Below are 17,150 nucleotides of genomic sequence, written 5' to 3'. Positions count from 1 at the left end.
TGGGCTGCCACGGGGACAATGTCCTGTGCATGACCTTCCACCCTGCTGCAGTCATGGGTGGCAGCAGGTGACAGCTACCCATCTTGGCCCCACACTTTTGACTCAGTAACACTGTAAGCTGCACCAACCTCTTTCAAAATATTTAAACTACTCCTTGCCCAGGCAACTATCTCCCCCAGGACAGCAGACCCTTCCCAGCGCAGCCCCACAGCGCGGGAAGCAGCGACCGAGCATCTCCCAACTGCATGTTTCCATCCGAGTGCGTCACAACTTAATGCTGCCCCCAGACCGTACTGCGCTATGACAGCACCGCGGCTTGGCACGGCCCCGATGGCCCCACCGGGCTGGTTTTAGCCACGGGGGCAGCCCAAGTAGCTCTGGGGTAACCCTGACTGCTCTGCCCCAGTTTGCCTGCGAGGAAGGGGCCGGTGTGGGCTCTTCTCCCGCTACTACACCGGAGGCAGGCACCCGACCGAGGCAGGACGCGCCCAGAGACAGCCTGTTCGCTTCTTCCCACCCAGGACCGATGCGCACCAGCCTAATATCTCCAAAACGGATGCCGGCTCACAGCGAGCAAGCTCTCGGCAATAAAAAGCCCGTTTTTGCCCAGGAAGCCACTCCTTCCTCTCTAACTCTGCTCGGCTGGGTGCCGGGGCTGCGGCGCTGCCCCTCCGCGTTGCCTTGCGGCTCTCCCCGACGCCCAGGTGGGTGCCAGTCTGCCCTGGCTGGGATGACAGGGCACGGCGCAGCGCAACCCTTGGCAGAGAGCCCGCAGAGCTCGTCACTTATGCTAAGCCGTAGGGGCAGGTCCCAACGGTACGGCTCTGTCCTGGATTCCTCTCGCAGCGATGTTTTCGAGCAAGCACTGCTGCCAGACCACGGTAAGCGGCGCAATGTCACCCAGGTCTTGCCGCGCTCCCGCCACCTCCGTGATCGGGGTGGGATGGAGGGGGCAGAAATGCAGGATTGGGGACGGGGACCCTCGGGAGGAGGGGGCATGGTGGAGACCCGGCTCCGCAGAAAGCAGGAACGAGAGGGAGATGGAGGCTGACTGCTCCGTACCAGGGCTGAGGCTCTTGCAGCGAGCGACCGTCCGGGCATGTTCACCCACCCGTGTCCCCGCCGGGGCGCAGGGCGCTGCGCATTCCCCCACGGAATTCCCCCCGCTTCCCCGGCCCGCCGCTTACCGGCTTCTTCTTGCGGCGGCTCTGGATGCGGCTGACCACCAGGTCGGTGTAGAGCACCGGCTTGAGGGTCCGGGAGCGCTGGGGCCAGCCGTAGCAGAAGGTCTCCACGCCGCGGTAGTTGCGCCCGTAGCGCACCGAGCACATGGAGCGGGACCGCATGCGCCCCGCGCTGCTGTTGATGCTGTTGACGCCGATCATCCTGCCGGCGGGGGGCCGGCGGGGCGCCCGGCGCGGAGCCCGGCGGACCGGACCGGACCGGACCTGCCCTGCCCTTCCCTGCCCTGCCGTGCCTGCCGCGGCCGCTTCGCCGCCGCCGCCTGTTGAAGCGGGGCCGGGCCGGGCCGGGCTCGGCGGCGGCTCTCGACAGAGGCGGGGCTGCCCCGCCCCGCCCGCCGCAGCCAATGGCGACCCGCGGCGCCCGGCCGGGCTGAGCCGCGCCGAGGGGCCGGCAGTGGGCACCGCACCTGGGGGGGACAGCATCCCTGACGCTGATGCCACACGAGTTGCCGGACCTGCCTCCGGTGCACCAGCTGGCCCTCCCTGCTTCCTTCCCGCGGAGAGTGGGAGCAGGTGGCTGCACCCTCCTGGGGGGGGCCGCGGTGGTGACATCTCCTGAATTCCAGGGGCCAGGTGGCACCTCCACTCGGTTCCAGCTGGGCAGGCTTCAGCTGCTGCTGCAGCCCGGCCCACACCAGGGACCTACAAAGCCGGTAGGAGATGGGGCCAGTGGACACGTGCTCAGACTTCCCATCTTCAGTGTCCACCCCACACTTAAGCCTCTTGCCTGTCCCCCCTCCCAGGTCAGGCCAGAAAGAGCAGTAGCTACAGTCACCCAGCTGCTTATGGGCAGGACAGAGATGCTTCAGGCAGTTGCTCCCGAAGAAGCAAAGAGCTCGGCATCCTTGCAGAAAGCACGAGGATCGATGTGTAATTTAGTTAGGCTTGACTGAGCAGGAGATGCAGCCGTGGAGAGGGGGAAATTTTCCACTCTGTCCTAACTGTTTGGCATAGTGATCATTTGGCACAACTTGTGAGGGAGGGGGCATGGATGCCTGGCACATCAGATGTACTGGGCTGCCCTTGCGGCCAAGGGAGCCATGGGAGACAGGGGCAGAACAGCCTATCGCTCCCAGGGGAAACAGGCAAAAAAAAAAAAAAATAGCCTGAGGGATTACACTGAGCAAGCGTTCCTGTGATTATAGCTCAGAGGTGGGAGCCAGGGCTTTCTTCCCACATTGCTAATCACTTACCCAGCACTCTGAGCGTCTGAGCCCTGCTGTTGTGCCTCCAAGCTGGAAGGTGGGGGCCCATCCTACCTTCCTCCCCCGAGGACCCGACTGCATTGTCAGGCTTAATTCATTAACATTTGTGACGTGCTCTGGGCTCCTAGGCTGGAAGGCAGCACAGATTTGGCTCACTCCTGCAATTGCTAAGCAGTGCTGGTGAGAAATGGGGCCCGATTTGGCCCTGCTGTCAGCCAGTGAAGCACAAGGTTAAGCTAAAAGGATAAGGAAGATGGGGATGAGCTAAGGCTCCACAAAGTGATCAATCATGTAAAGGTCAAATCCACACCTGAAATGTAGCAGACAATCAGCAACGCTGCGTGAAATCCCAGGGGACCTGGGCTGAAATCACACTGTCAAGAGAAAAGCAACATCTCAAGAGCTAACCAAAATACCACCAGCTCCAGGATGTCCTGCTTCCACCTCCTTCCTTGCTGCATGGATAGCTGCCTTCATATGGCCACAGGAGTTCAGCCTGCATTTGTGGGCATCTTTGGGAACGGCATTATATGGGTTCTTATATCCCTGGCATGGCTCCATGCCTTATCAGGGGAACATCTCAGCTGGAGAGCTGGGCAGCCCTGCCTGTAGAGTATAGTTCTCCAGGGGATCTTTCAGAGACAGAGGAAAGGGTTTCCAGCAGCAGTGCTGGTAAGGCAGCACTGCCTTAGTTCCAGCAGCGGTGCTGTGCAGGGCATAGTGAGGCACTGGCAGTGAGGGGGATGTGATGCTCAGCTGTGAAAGCTTTTCAAGTGTTTTCATTGCTTCTGCATAAAACTGGGACTGTTTACATGTATTATCTAGTAGCAGATAAAGTTCTCGTCTGACTCAAGCTGCCACATGCTCTCAGGCATCATGCTGCGTTTGTCTTGGGACTCTCTGCAGCCAGAGACAAGGGGAGTGCTCAGGCTCCCTGTGGGTCTATTCCTGATGCTGTCCTCAGAGTCACAGGGGATGGTGGCCATATGCCCCTGCAGCCACCTAGGTCCTGCCCTACTGCCCCAGTTCCCTGGCAGCAAGTGCTTTGGGTGAGAGGCACCTCCAGCCCTGAAGTCCATGGGGTAGCAGCCTGTGCTATCTACCCAGGCAGGCTGGGAAGAGCCCCCAGGACCCTTCTTCTGTGGTGCCGAAGCTGCCCAAGACCCAGCCTTGAGCTTTGGGAAGCTCTTGTGAAGCCTGCCAGCCCTTCCCCTCCCCTTACCCTTAGGAAACGCGTGTGCTCCAGGAGCGCTAAAATTAGCCAGACAGCTGTGCGGCACGCTTGCACAGGAGGCTCAGTCCCCAGGCACAGCCTGCCTGCCAGGTCTGCCAAGGAGGAAGCATCCTGCCTGGGGTAGCAGGGCTAATGCAGGTTGACACAGGGAGGGCAGCAGGAGAGCCTTTCCCCGTTTGTCTGCCCCTGAGCCTGTGCAGGGACCAAAGCGCCAAGCAGCCAAAAGCGGTGGGCAGAAGGGAAAGAGTGTCTTCTCTGGATGTGCTGGCTAAGGACAGCCCAGGAGAGGCACAAGTTCCCCTTGTCAGTCCTCTCCCCAGCACAAGCCAACAGCCCTTTCTCCATCTCACCTGCTCCAGAATCCCACGCCCTCTTGCATGGGCAGGGGGTTTCCGAAGCAGAGTGGTGCTTCAGGTGAGGAGCTGCAGCCTGCCCTGCCTGAGGTTCCTCACACTGTCTTTCACTCCCCCTCCCCAGCATGGCTCCTGTACAGAGGCGGCTGAAAAGCGGCGGTGGGAAGCACCACAGCTGCAGAGGGAACAGGCCATTTTTAGCAGAGCAGCCTCCCAGCTGCTGGGCTGCAGGCAGAGCTGTGCGGGGCTGTGCTGCAACACTGCAGCCTCCCTCCACTTCCTTACACCCAGCAAACACCTTGGCCCCTGCCTGTGAGAGAAGGCCTGTAGCTTCATGGCACTTCCTCGCTGTCCTATTTCCCTCTGTCTGGGATCTGATGTGGTAACTGGATCTCATATGTTTGAACTGCTGGTGCTTTGTGGGGGACAAGTTTAATAGGGCAATGCCTCAAGTGTGGGCACCCAACCACGGGGCAGTGAGGGACGCAAAGAGGGCACACCAAGAAGTCTGTGGAGCTCAGATACCAAGGTGCAGCAGCACTGAAGGGCTGGGGTTCAGGGTCCACATTTCACATGTTTCCATCCATTTTGTGTGCTTAAAGCCTTTTCTGGAGCTAGGTTTAAAATTAGAGGAGAATTTTTCCTGAGTAACTCCTTTTACATGCGAAGTGTGGGCTGAGAGGGAGGACAGCCCTATTGAGAACTGCTGGTAACCCCTTAATGATGGGGTGAGCGACAAAGCCAGGAATAGACCCACAAAGGCTGAAAAGGGAGCTCAGCTTTTCACCCTCTGTTGTCTTTTTTCACCAACCACCTCCCCCCCGTTGTGGCTCCAGCACCCTGTGGGAACCCATCTTCCACATCACGAGTATTTGCCAACTGTAGCACTTCACCAACAGCAGCGGTTTCTGCCTGGAAGACCCCATGGGAGCTAAGCTTATTCCCAGGGTCTGAGACGGGGAGACAGCAGCTTAGAAAACCCTCCTGAGAGCAGGCGATGCCAGAGAAGCGCAGCAGTCCAAGGCCAGAGGTGCTTGCTGAACACTGCTCTCCCTGACCAAGCCCCACTAGGAACTGGGTCAGGCAGGGAGAAGGCAGGAGTGCCCCAGTCACACCAGTGTGGTGAGTTCCCAGATCCGAGGTTTTAACCTCTAGCCCATTCTCCCCATCACAATGCCTTGCCCATATCACCTGTGTCACCGAAGATGGCTCCAGTCCCAGGGCCTGGCCAAAGTTTTGGGCCCCAGTACTTCAGGGAGTCAGAAAGGGCTGAGTACCACAGAACTGATACCAGGAAGCCTCTGGCTGCAGCTGGGCAAACCAGCCCTAGTAAGGTGCCCCATGAGTGCTCCCTTGCCTGCAATACAGGCACAGCAACAGCAATGAGGGAATCAGAACCCCAGGCAAAGTTCCAGTGTCCTCCTGGGGGAATGGAGCAGCCCATGTTCCCCTCAGGAAGGCAGGAGCACAACTGCAGGCTCAGGTAATATCACTGTTCTTGCATGTTAACGCATCTTGCATTCATAGCATCTCAGGTAGCCCTCCATGTGATCCAGCCCAAAGCTCTCACTCTGCTCCTGCTGTGTGGCCAGCCATGGAGAACAACCAAATTTACCTTGAGCAGCTCCTTGGGGAAGTCAGTGCCTCCATTGAGTCCCTCCAAGTTGCCAATGAAGTCGGAGCAGGACATTCTCTTCCCAATGTTCTGGGGGTGTCAGGGGGAGAGAAACATTGGGATTACCTTTGGGACAGAGGTCATTGCTGGCTGGAGCAGGCCCCACAGCCCAGGAACAGACACCCCATCTCTGCAGAGGGGTGAGGGACCAGCCAGGTCTCGGGAAGGCTGCTTGCAGGTATGGGGAAGTTGCTGGCTTTGCAGACACTCCAGGAGTTTTAAATAGCCTCCTTTTTCAAAATTGTGTGCTCCATGCTCCCAATGACAGCTGGTTTTGGAGTCTCATTCTCACCTTCTTTCCCTGCTCAGTTTTCTTTTCTGTCCTCATTCCACCTCTACATCTTTCAGCTCAGCAAGTCTCCTTCAAAGCCCCGTTCTCTCCTTCATCAGCCCCTCCTCTCATTAGCCTTTCTCCTCTATCCTCACCAAACACATCAGGGGTGACCAGCCAGGCCCAGGGTCCCATGTTTCCTGCTCATGTGGCACTGTCCTCACTCTTCCCCAAGCACCTACAGTTTCAGGGTGGTGGGATCAGACAGGGGACAGACCGAGGCAATGGCAGTGGTAACTTACATGTCCATGCAGATCTGTGTTTAGCAGCATCAGGGCGCACGTGAGGGTGTGGGCTCCGTCTGCAGCACAAGCACAGGACAGGAATTAGAGCCCCCAGCTCAGCCCTGCAGCTGGCAGTCCAGTGCCTCAGCATCTTAGGAAGGATACGGGGTCTCTGAGCCTCCAAGACAGCACTGAGCCCCCCCCCAACCTGGGCACAAGGGGACACAGCAGTCACTGCAGTGCTGACAGCATGCAGGTGAGTAGGTAGGAGGCTGCTGGTTCCAAACCTGAGCATACAAATTCCCTTCCAAGCCTGCAGCCCCTATAGCCAGGCAGTCATGCTGTAGCTAATCCTGCAGAGCTCCTAGCATGGCAAGGTAGGACCAACACAGCCTCTGCCAGCCAGGCAGCCCAAAGCTCACCTGTCCCAGAGCCAGCCCAGAGCAGACCCAGCATAGGAATACACACAGAGGAGGTGCAAAGACATGAAATAGTATAAAGTGGGTGCCTGTGCTCCTCAAATGTCAGGCGCACAAGTTTCCTCACTTAGATATTCCCTGAGCTGAGGGTCTGAGAGCTGGGGTCTCTTTGGTGAGGAGTGTGCTAAGGGTGCCTCTTGCACTAATCTGCTCAAAGTCAGAATTAAGAATGGGTTGAGCCCTAATTATGCATCATCCAACCAGACCAGGCTTAAAAAAAATATATATAAAGCATCTGTTATTTGAGGGAAATTACATAGCGGGGCTATCTTCTAAGGCATCAGTATAGGCTCTCTGCCTGCTCTCTAGTTTCAGTTTGAGCACATTCACCAAGCTCAGAAACACATAGGCTCCCCTGAAACATGCACACCCCCCACAGACATGCAGTTTCCTACCTTCTGAAGAGATGGAATTGGGATTACACTCATAGTAGCGCTGGGAAAAATGAGCCAGCACCCGCTCTCGCTCTTGTGTCTCTCCCATCAAGGCCAGCTCTTTTAGAAAGGACCTGAAAAAGCAGCAGCAGCAGCATCAGTGTTGGTCACACATGAAATCCACTACAGTTTCTGCAACACACCCTGTGCAGGAATGGAGCTGTGCTTTCTGGTTTGGAGACCTTCCTGTGTGCTGGATGAAGCCCTGCCTTTGCACATCCTTCCCTCCCTCCAAACCCACTGCGGGACTCTCCTCCAAGTCCATAGCACCATATCCTGCTGGCACATTGCAGAGACCTACAACCAATCTCAGGACCTACACTGTGAAAGGAGGCAGGTGTAACAACAGAAGGATTTGAGTTCAAGACCTGGAAACCCAGGCCTAGGTGAACCTGACTGTCATTCAACTGCACTGACCATTAAATTAAGACCAGGGGTGTTTTTTCTTGGTTGCATGGCTGAGAGACCATCTGGGAAAACACCCTCTCCTATTTAAGAGGTAAGAGGATCTCCAGGTGGGAGTCAAGGGGTCTGCCTGCTCCTGCAGATCTCTACGTGGTTGCAGAGCTGTAGAGGGCACGGTCTGTTGGGACCCCACTCTGGTGGCCACCACACATACACATGTACACACACTCAGCTCTGACCTGAGAGCCTGATCCAGACTCATCCCTGTGAACACAAAGAACTTCAGATATTCCCCTGCCACCATCCTGCTGAACTGGTTGCTGAAATAGAAAAAGGGGAGGCTGAGAATGGGATTGACCAGACTGTGGGGACAGCCAAAGGCACACAGGGGCTGGGTGGATTCTAGGAGACTGGGAGCTCCCCAGGGTTGCAAGAGGCATGCCAAGGACAGAGACCCCATGCTCCCATGAAACTCAGAGAAGTCACCCACAAATTCACTGTGAATACTGGGCATGTAAGAGAAAATGAAGAAGCTATAGAGGGAAGGGCCCCCGAGAGGTCAGCTAGCCACCCCCTGCCCCAACACCTTACTGAAGCATCCGAGATGCAGTCATGGTAGGAAGGTATGAAAATCTGGATGTCTTCCAGGTTTTAAGACCTTTAGAGGGAACATCTGGTGCAGATGTACCAATCACGAGGAGTGGGTTTTGAGGTCCTGCCAGCGGCTCCTTGCCAGCCTGGTGCCCCACAAGGGCAGCAGCTGCGGGTGCAGCGCAGGTGCAAGTGAGCTCCTTGCAGAATGGAATATTCCTTCCAAATACCCACACGTACTTCTTCCCCAAGTGGCGAGCCACATCTGCTTTTTTAAAGCCATCCAGATTGTAGAGCCTCTTGGCCAGGCGTTTGGCAGCCTCCAGGTCAGCCTTGTGTCCATTGGAAAGCGTGTCTGTGCTGCCCAGGGCCAGCTGCTCCACACTGTCCATCTCCGACTCCGAGTCTGAAACCAGCTGGCTCTGGGGGCGGTCGCTGCAATGGGAAGGGACACTCCACGTTAGCCTGCCTACAGATCCTTTCCTTGTTCAGCTTCTCAGGAAATGCATGTTCCTCACCCTGCTTTGGAGACTAGCTACTCACTGCTGGGACCCAGGATGAACTGCACTGGTCAGAGACACTCTGATATCAGCTAAGGGAGGTAAGGGAAGGTGTGGGAATATAGGTTTGGGAGGAGAGGTGGGGTGATGGGACAGCACCAGTGACTGAGTGACTGAACCAAGGCACTCAAACCAACATTCACACTGGATGTGGAAGGAAAGGACAACTACTCCAAAGTCCCCCACTTTGAATCTGTGAAACTGTATGTGTGGGCTCAGGCTCTGCCAAGCTCAGCTGTAGCAGAGACTTGGAGCAGAAACATGTGCACATCACATGCTGTCCTACAGCTCCGTACTCATTTTTTAATCTGGACAAACTCCTGTGTTGCTCTCAAGTGCAGTTTCTACCCAAGACAAGACAACTATAATTCCTTCATTCGCCTTTTCCCACCCACGGATTTCAAAGCACTACACAGACAGCAAAGCCAAGGCAGAGAGGGCGAGGATGAAGGAAAACCCCCCTGGCCTCCCAGCTCACAGTGGGGTGCACTGTCTTCTCCAGGCTGCCCATCAGCTCTCGGCCCACCACACCTTAAATGGCCATGTTAGGAGACACTCTTGGCTTGGCCCCCGAAGCAATCTGACTCAGCTGTGCAGAAGTTATCCCAACCAAAAGCTGGTTGAATCTAATCAACAACAAACGTTAAACAACTCTGACCTCGCCCAAATTTTCTGGCAGCCCTTGCAATGTTCCAGTCTGATTTATTTTTAAAAGTCTCTAATTGAGTTTTAAGAGGCCTGGTCTCCTGAGCCAATTACCCAAGCCAGTCTCCTTGAGGCTCTGCTTTTTTCAAGAAGGACAAGCCTCCTCCTGCTCAGCACTGCCTGTCCCAGGGGAGCCCTGCACAATACTGACAGGCGGCCTCATGCCCCGGGGGGCTCTCAGGTGCCATCCTCTCCACCCTCCTGTCACCCCCAGCCACCATGCAGCAGGAGAAGCTGCTCTGCATTCAAACCTGTGGGTCAGACACTTCCCTAGTGAAAGCAGCTCCAACACCGTGCAGGTCCTTGGAGACGTGCTTTTCTCAGACCACTGCTGAACTCAGCGGTGCCAGGAGGTGATTGTGGTAAGACCTGGATAGGTGGCCGAGGCAGATCTGTGCCCACTTGGCTCCAGTCCTCCCCAGGGAGACTACCCATCACTCCAATGTACCCTGGTGGAAACAGCCATGAGAGTGGTCACAAGGTCACTAGGAGTTCATCAGGTCTGACTCCACCAGCTCTGGGGAGCTGTGCTGGGCAGGCAGTTTCCAGCATCACTGTCTGCATCATCAGCACACCCCATCCTGTGGGCAAATCTTCCACCTGCCGAAAAGCTCTTCTCCTCCCAAAACAGCCACATCCAAAGGTGCTGCTGGCATGGGCCCTGGTGCCTGGCTGTGCCTTCACTGTCTGGCAGGGTCAAAGTTGCTCTGACAGCGGAACAGGCTGGGTGCTGCTGGGCCAGTGCTGGGCACACACCTGGGCCCCACTTCAGCTCCTTGTGTGGCTGCAGTTACTGCAACCTCAACCAAGGACAGAGGTCACAGGCTCTTTGATTCCCAGAGGCAGAGGAGACGAATCCATCCCAGCAACTGGCACCTGCCAGCCATGGGTTGTGGCTGATTTTTTGCTAAAATCCTTATCTGCTATCACAAGGGCACAGGCACTGTCCCCTTTGCAGCCCAGCAGTTCCAAGGATGCTTTTCCAGTCACAGGCTGAGCTACAAAATGCAAAGCCACCCCTCCAACACTCCCCATGCTCCAACTGCATCTCCAGAGCAAGTCGCTGCTCAGTCACCCTCTCAAAATCTTTTAGTTCTTCTCTGCACCATCCCTAAAACTCCTGATATCCTTCTGGACCTCATCTATCCTGCCTGAGAGGTTGTCCTCCCTCACATGGCCAGTTCCTGGAGCATCCAGAGACAAACCTAGAGCTCCAAATCTCCCCCCATGACCTCTCTTCCCAGTCTATGGTCCTCAGCTTTCCTACCTAGTGCTGAGCATCCAGGCATGGAGCCATTTACTAAATCTCTCTTGTCCTTCAATACTTGTATCTTGCTGCAGGGTCCTAGCCTGTTACTACAATTCCTGCCTTGCTACTTGCAATGAGCATGCAGGGATCTCAAAGCTTGAGTCTCAGTGGAATCTGCTGCTCCCTCCCTCACCAAGTCCCAGTACTAATTTGGTGTTTTTCATCAGCAAAGCATAACCTTGCTCTCAGGACGAGGTACTACTCAACCATGCCATGAAATGGGTTTCTTTCTAGCACTCAAGCCACTCTCATGCAGTTAAATATGGACAGTCAGCCTCTATAGGCTCAGAATGCCTTCTTTGTGGCACCTGTCTTCCACCACTCAAAGCCCCAAATGGCTTGGAGAATGTGCAGCTTAAAGACAGGAAAACAAGAGCCCAATTCTCAAGTAAATGAAGAGCAGAGCAAGAGACGTGTCCATGTCAGAGGTAACTGAGGTTATGCTAATTTTCTTGCCAATAAACTAATTGCAGGTCTCAGGGTGAGGGTTTTTTGGTGTACTTAGTAAAGTGACATTTTAGTTTGGCCTGAAGAAACACTGAGATAATATTTTTTTCATTAAATGCACACTTAAGGAATAAAGATCAAATTTGATATTGTGCAAGTATCCTCAGTGTGCCTGAAATAAGTCATTCCTAAGCAGACACAGAGCTAGCTCGTCCCTCTCCCTGCTGCCACCACTCACATCACTGGGAGCACAGGTCCCCCTGTCACCTGAGAGGTGTTTGCTAGAGCCCAGTGTGCTGCAGTGAGGCACATCTGGGGGTCTCTGCAAGGAAGGCACGTGATCCAGCACAGGGCTCAGGGCTCACCCTGGGACAGAGGCTCTTCACTGACCACTTCCCACCCCAGCTCAGCAGAAGGACTCATTGTGCTTCCCTGTCCTGGAAAACTGCTGTAGAATCATGGTCCTGCTCAGGGCCACCATACCACACACACTCCTTCTCCCAGGTCAGATGGTACTCCAGGGCCCAAATGTTCCTTCTCAGGGCCAAACACTCCTTTTCTGGAGCTGGATCATCATGTCACCTCAATATTCCTCCTCTAGCTGACCGCCCAGAGCCCAGAAGCAGAGACCACAGTACCTTCCCTGGCTGCAATACAGTGTGTCACTGCAGGAGTCCTGACATCCTCTCCACCTTGCCACCATCAACCAAGCTTACCTGGCACCATGTTTGCTCCATGGCTGCCAGCAACCAGGAGCAAATCTTCTCTTCTGGATGTGGAGCAGCAAGAAGGCACTAGTTCTGTAAAGCCAGGCCCAAGGGGCTCACCTCCACCTCTGAGATGCCAGCACGGACCTATCTGCAGCAACAACCTGTTCCCCAGGAGCTGGGGTGTGCTCAGCTAAGTTCCTGGGCTGTCCAGGTCTGTCCTGACACATTTTCAGACAGGACACGTGCTGTAGGAAACTCCAGACACAATTCAAGTATCTCTTGCTCCCCACATGAGGCTGGTTTCATCCTACACCATGAAGGGACATGGCAAGGAGCCTGGTGCAAATCCACAAGGGACAGGTGCATGCGGCAGAGTAGCACTCTCCCCTCAATTCTGGAAGGCCCACATGCATAGCTAGATGCTCGTTGCCTCTGCCAAGCAAACCAAGCTTGCCTAATGTTGCTGCTAAGAATGTACCAGACCGGATCTTTGGCTGAGCTAAATAAAAGCTGCTCCTTCCATCGGTCTCAGTGGAGCGACTTTGATTTATGACAGCAAAGATCTGGGCCGGTTCATTCCTCACAGAACTGAAGTTAGGGCTGGGAGGACACCTGAAGGTCAGCTAAACCAGCCTCCAATCACAGGCAGGGCTGGTTGTGCTTTCTGGCAGCTCTGGAGTCCAACAATCACCCAGCCACAGCAGCACCCACCAGCATTACTGCTGACAGATCCAGATAGGACTGAACTTTGGGCATCTGTGCCCCTCCTCAGTCTTGTTTCTCTGCAGACTTCAAGAACCTCCCCTGCAGCACCAGCCTTCTCTGGAGATGTCTATCTGTCCTCCATCACCCCATCCCACCAGCTCTTCTTGTGAGGGACACAACTGCTCCTGCAGAGGACAGGGACTGACACTACAGTCCCACGAAACAATTTCTGATGCCAGCTGAGAGCCTTAAATATCCAGTTACTCACCTGCTGGATGGAGGGTTGTCTTCTCCTTCAGAAACACAGATGCCATGGGGTCAGCACAGGAAAACCTGGGTGTCTTGGACCCTTGGGCCAAGACCAGCCTAGGGGTTCTGAGTCAGATCCGAGAGCTGAAATTAATGCCTGACAGATGGGGCTGCATCCCACACATATGTGCTACTGCTCAGGCCTCTGCAGGCAGACCTGTCATCCCTGGGATCCACTGTCCTCTGTGCCATGGTGGGCTGATGTGCCTTATGTCCTGGCTCCTGCTGCCCTTCATGGCTTGACATGGCCTGCATGGGGGAAAATTCCCCCAAGGCTTGTCCTCCATTTCTTGCTGTGCCAATGCTTGTGGGGAGACCTCTTCATCCTGCACCCTAGCCTTGTCCCCCTACTGTACTCCCAACCCAGCCCACCCCACACCTCCCTTCCCCTGTCTTCATCCTTTCCTCAATGTCCACCTTCCTCTGCTCAGCTCTCAGCCTCAACCTCCTGCATCACACCCCGAATCCACCCCATGGGGCCCCAAGCTGGGCACAGCCCTTCAGGGCATCCTCACCAGTTTGCCCAGTGCTACCTGGGAGCTCAGGCCAGCTGAGAGACCTGCGCTGGCCCTGGGAGGGGAGGGGCACCGGCTCCCCGACCGCTGCAGTGACTAAAGGAACCTTATAAAGAACGGCAGCAGAGCTGGCTGGCACGCCCCGTGCTCCAGCACACGCCAGCAGCCGCGCTCTGGCAGGGACGCAGCCCTGACTCCCGGCGCATCCTCCACCCGGGGCGGCTGCCAGCCCCACGGGCTCCCCGCTCCTCCCACACAGCCGCAGCTCCAGGGCTGAGCTCTCCCTCTAGCGAGGCTCCAGGCGTGCTGCCCTCGCCGCGGTGTCCGGCCCTTTTCACCAGGCGGTTTGCAGCCCCGCCTTGGATGTTGCTTCTCCCGCCTACCCTTCTTTCTGTCCCACCGCAGGCAAGCCCCGATGAGGCCCCAGCAGAACCTGCCTCGCTAGCAGAGCGAGTCACGTCTCTTCTCTCCCCGGACAAACCTCGGGGACCAGCACGGCTGTGCCCAGTGCCAAGGCTGACTCCAGAAGAGTGGGATTGGAGGGCAGTTGGGCAGCTGGATTTCAGGGGGCTTGCACCCCCAGAGAGATGCAGTTTGCACATTTACATTCCTCCGGGGCTGATGCCCCACAGCTCACAGTGCCTACCTGTATAGGACTGGGCAAGCCAGATGACCCTCTGGACACCTGCTTGCACCCAGCAGCTTGGCCAAGTCCTGCAATTTGGACCTGCAGTTGCAGAAGTCTGGCTGTCACCACTGAAGCAATCTCCCTGCAGTCCCCAGGGCTGCCCCAGCTCCTGGCTCACTATCTTGCCAGCACCGTATCTATCCCTGGCTGGCGTCCCCAGGTCTGGAGGGACTCCCTAGGCTTTGGGTGCTCTGCCTCCACACATGCTTTGCAGAGATCTGTCATGGCCACAGGGACAGACTGCTTCAACTGCAGCTCTCTGCCAGCAAGAGTGAGGGACCTGCACACTTTCACCTCCTGCCCAAATGGGGTGACAACCTACTCACAGAGCCTGTGCTGGGGGTGTCACTGTGGGGTGTCCCACTATGGGGAGGGCAGGGAGGGGGTTCAGCCTCTGCTTCGTCCCTTTCAACCAAGCCTGCTGGAGTAGGTGCAGGCACCCCAGAGGAGACCTTTGCAGGTCTGCACTTAGACATACTTCCCACATACAAGGTCAAGATAAAAGCATGGTCTTAACTATCATGTGCCGAGTTACACCAGAGCCTTGGCGTAAACAACAAGGCTGCACGAACCAAGGCCACTGGCTGTAGGGGACACCACATCTCCCCAGCAATGCAGGGGCATCACTGATTGGCCATTCCTGCCACTGAGGGAGGTGAGAAGTCACAGGCTGCAAGGCTGTCTCCAACCCAGATCCTGACCCCAACTATTACAACAATTAGCACCAAAGCTTTTGGGGATGCGAGGAGGACAGCCACAGGGCAGCACATGCAGGCCTAGACCCACTGGTGTTCACCACCAGTCACACCAAAGCCCTGCAGCCTGAGGTCACCTCTGCCAACCCTGAGACTGACAGTGTAAAGCACAGTCTCCACGGCAGAGTCTCCCTGCCCGGGGTCCCCAGGCCCCCTGCGCTGGTGGCAGTCAGTCTGTACTGCCTGTGACCACGGACAGTGCTGAATGCCTTGCTCTGGCCCTGCTGGCACAGGTGATGATGCATTAGACCAACTGCAGAGGGTCCTTAGCTCCTTTCCTCAGCATTTCCATTGAATACCCCTTAGTGGGAGCATTACAAGGATAAGCTCTGCTTGATCAGATCAGCCCTGCCAGGCATCAGATCAACCCTGCCAGGCATCAGGATCTGCTGGTTCGAGCTCATGAGAACATTTGAGCAATCAGCCCAGACACTTCTTCCTGAAACTGCTTGGGAATCTTCAGCTTCATGTTCAGCTCCACTGAGAGTCTAGAAAGTTGGTAGCACCAGTGATGGGGAAGAGGAAACTTCTTGGATCTCCCCCTTGCCAGAACCCCCTGCCTCCTGAGGACTGATCCTGCAGATGATGGGCTGTCTCAGACCCTGGTTCCACATGCCTTCCCTGCTTCCCAACCTAGTTCCTGCTCCCAGCCCCAATCTCCAGTCCTTTCCACTGCACCAGACGGCAGATTCCGACCACACCTCCCTCTCTGTCCACCGTTGCCTGTGGGACTGTGAGGGGAAGCTCACTCCATGCTGGGGAGCAGAGAGCTGGATTGCTCCAGGCTGGGGGCCTGCAGCAGTGCCCTGCTCCCCCACCTCTCATTTCTCACTGTCATGCCTGGATACTGTCACCCTTCACTGCCATGTGCCTTCCAGACATGACCAGTGTTACTGCACAAATCTCGCCTGCCTTCTGTGCTACCACGTCTCTGTCTTCCGTGTCCCAAAGAAAGGGAAGGCCTAACCCAGCTCCTCTGTGTCCCAAAATGCCCTTGGACTGACCCAAGGGCCACAGAGCTGATGTGATATCCCACTCTCCTCTCTTGACTGCGGACACCACAGAAGACACAGAGCTTAGATCTTCACCTGGCCACCCCAAGCTGAGCCTACAAAGATGGCACAGACTGCCACCAGAAGTTACATAGGTTTGGTGTGGAAAAGACCAAAGCCTGGTGGATGAGGGATTCAGGATGCTCATCTCTGCCCTCCATCTTCCAACATGAACATGGCTGAGGAGATTCAGGAAGCCAGAACAATAGGTACAAGACTATGGGACTCCTGCCTTTAAGAAACAAGTGGCTGCTGTGCAGATGGCAAGGGATGAATTCCCCAGTAGGGAAACGCTGTTGAATTGCTACTGGTAGTCAACTTCAGACTGGCTCTCCCCACAGCCATCACAGATGCTGGACTGCCTTGCAATGAAAACCACCACAGGATTATAGTTTGGCACTCCCTGGTTGCTTGGCTGAAGGAGACCTCACAGCCCTCCAGTACCTACAAAAGCTGGCAAAGATGAAAATTGAGTTGTGCTCCCATCAACACACCTACCACAATACCATGGTGATCACTGGCCTGATCAGCCACTGTCTACAAAATCTAGCACATGCAGTCCTGACCCTTCCCCAGCAACACAAGTTAGATGCTGGCTGCAAACCAGACCTCACAGCATTAGACTCTACATCAAGCTTTAGTGGCCCAGCTGGACGGCAAGCAACTTTGGTCACTCACCTTGTGTTGGAGGCCAAGGGAGTGCCAAAGCTGTCCTCTGAGTGGCAAGGGCTGTGCCGAACGCCCTTCCTTCGTCTCCCCCGCTCCTCTTCCCTCTCTGTCCAGGGGGCATCTGTGGCCGAACTGGTCCCAGAGTCCGGCTCTAAGTGAGCCAGAGGAGCAAAGTTCTCCTCGATCAGCTTGGCGCTATCTCGGATTTGTCCCTGTATTTCTGGGGTGAGAGTTGGGAGGTCAAAAGTGAAAAAGGTCCCATGGGTACGGGCTGGGGAAGAAAGGATGTCAATGGAGTCCAGGCTGGTGTAAGATGTGCCTTTGGCTCGATGGGACTCCATGATAGTCTCAAAATGCTTGCTGAAAGAGTCCATGCCATCCTTGGAGAGACTGTGCCCTAGGAGGAAGGGCACTGGAGACTTGAGCATACCCTGTGTGTCTTGGTCCATGATCCTAGAGGGAAAGAAAGTGAGAAGAACTGATCATTGAAGAGCTAGGGATCAAAGCCTCGTGCTTCAGAAGGAAACTGAGGAGGGTAGAAACCTCTTCTG

General features: G+C 55.7%; 1 protein-coding gene across 3 annotated transcripts in view; it reads right to left on the bottom strand.

Moving 5' to 3' along the window:
• PSD (pleckstrin and Sec7 domain containing) overlaps positions 1-17,150 on the bottom strand; it is a 45,735-nt gene that overhangs the window by 10,313 nt on the left and 18,272 nt on the right. For all 3 annotated transcript variants that reach the window (XM_048312111.1, XM_048312112.1, XM_048312114.1), the window contains 6 exons: positions 16,609-17,052; positions 8,416-8,610; positions 7,824-7,904; positions 7,141-7,253; positions 6,285-6,343; positions 5,652-5,741 (listed from right to left, as the gene is read on the bottom strand). In XM_048312111.1, the coding sequence (XP_048168068.1) occupies positions 5,652-5,741; positions 6,285-6,343; positions 7,141-7,253; positions 7,824-7,904; positions 8,416-8,610; positions 16,609-17,052 (982 nt within the window). The remainder of the gene's footprint in view (positions 1-5,651; positions 5,742-6,284; positions 6,344-7,140; positions 7,254-7,823; positions 7,905-8,415; positions 8,611-16,608; positions 17,053-17,150) is intronic.

This window comes from Corvus hawaiiensis, chromosome 8 (assembly GCF_020740725.1).
Source record: "Corvus hawaiiensis isolate bCorHaw1 chromosome 8, bCorHaw1.pri.cur, whole genome shotgun sequence".
Taxonomy (NCBI): Eukaryota; Metazoa; Chordata; class Aves; order Passeriformes; family Corvidae; genus Corvus; species Corvus hawaiiensis.
Note: the sequence above shows the minus strand (reverse complement) of the source record. Positions and strands in the feature narration are given on the sequence as shown.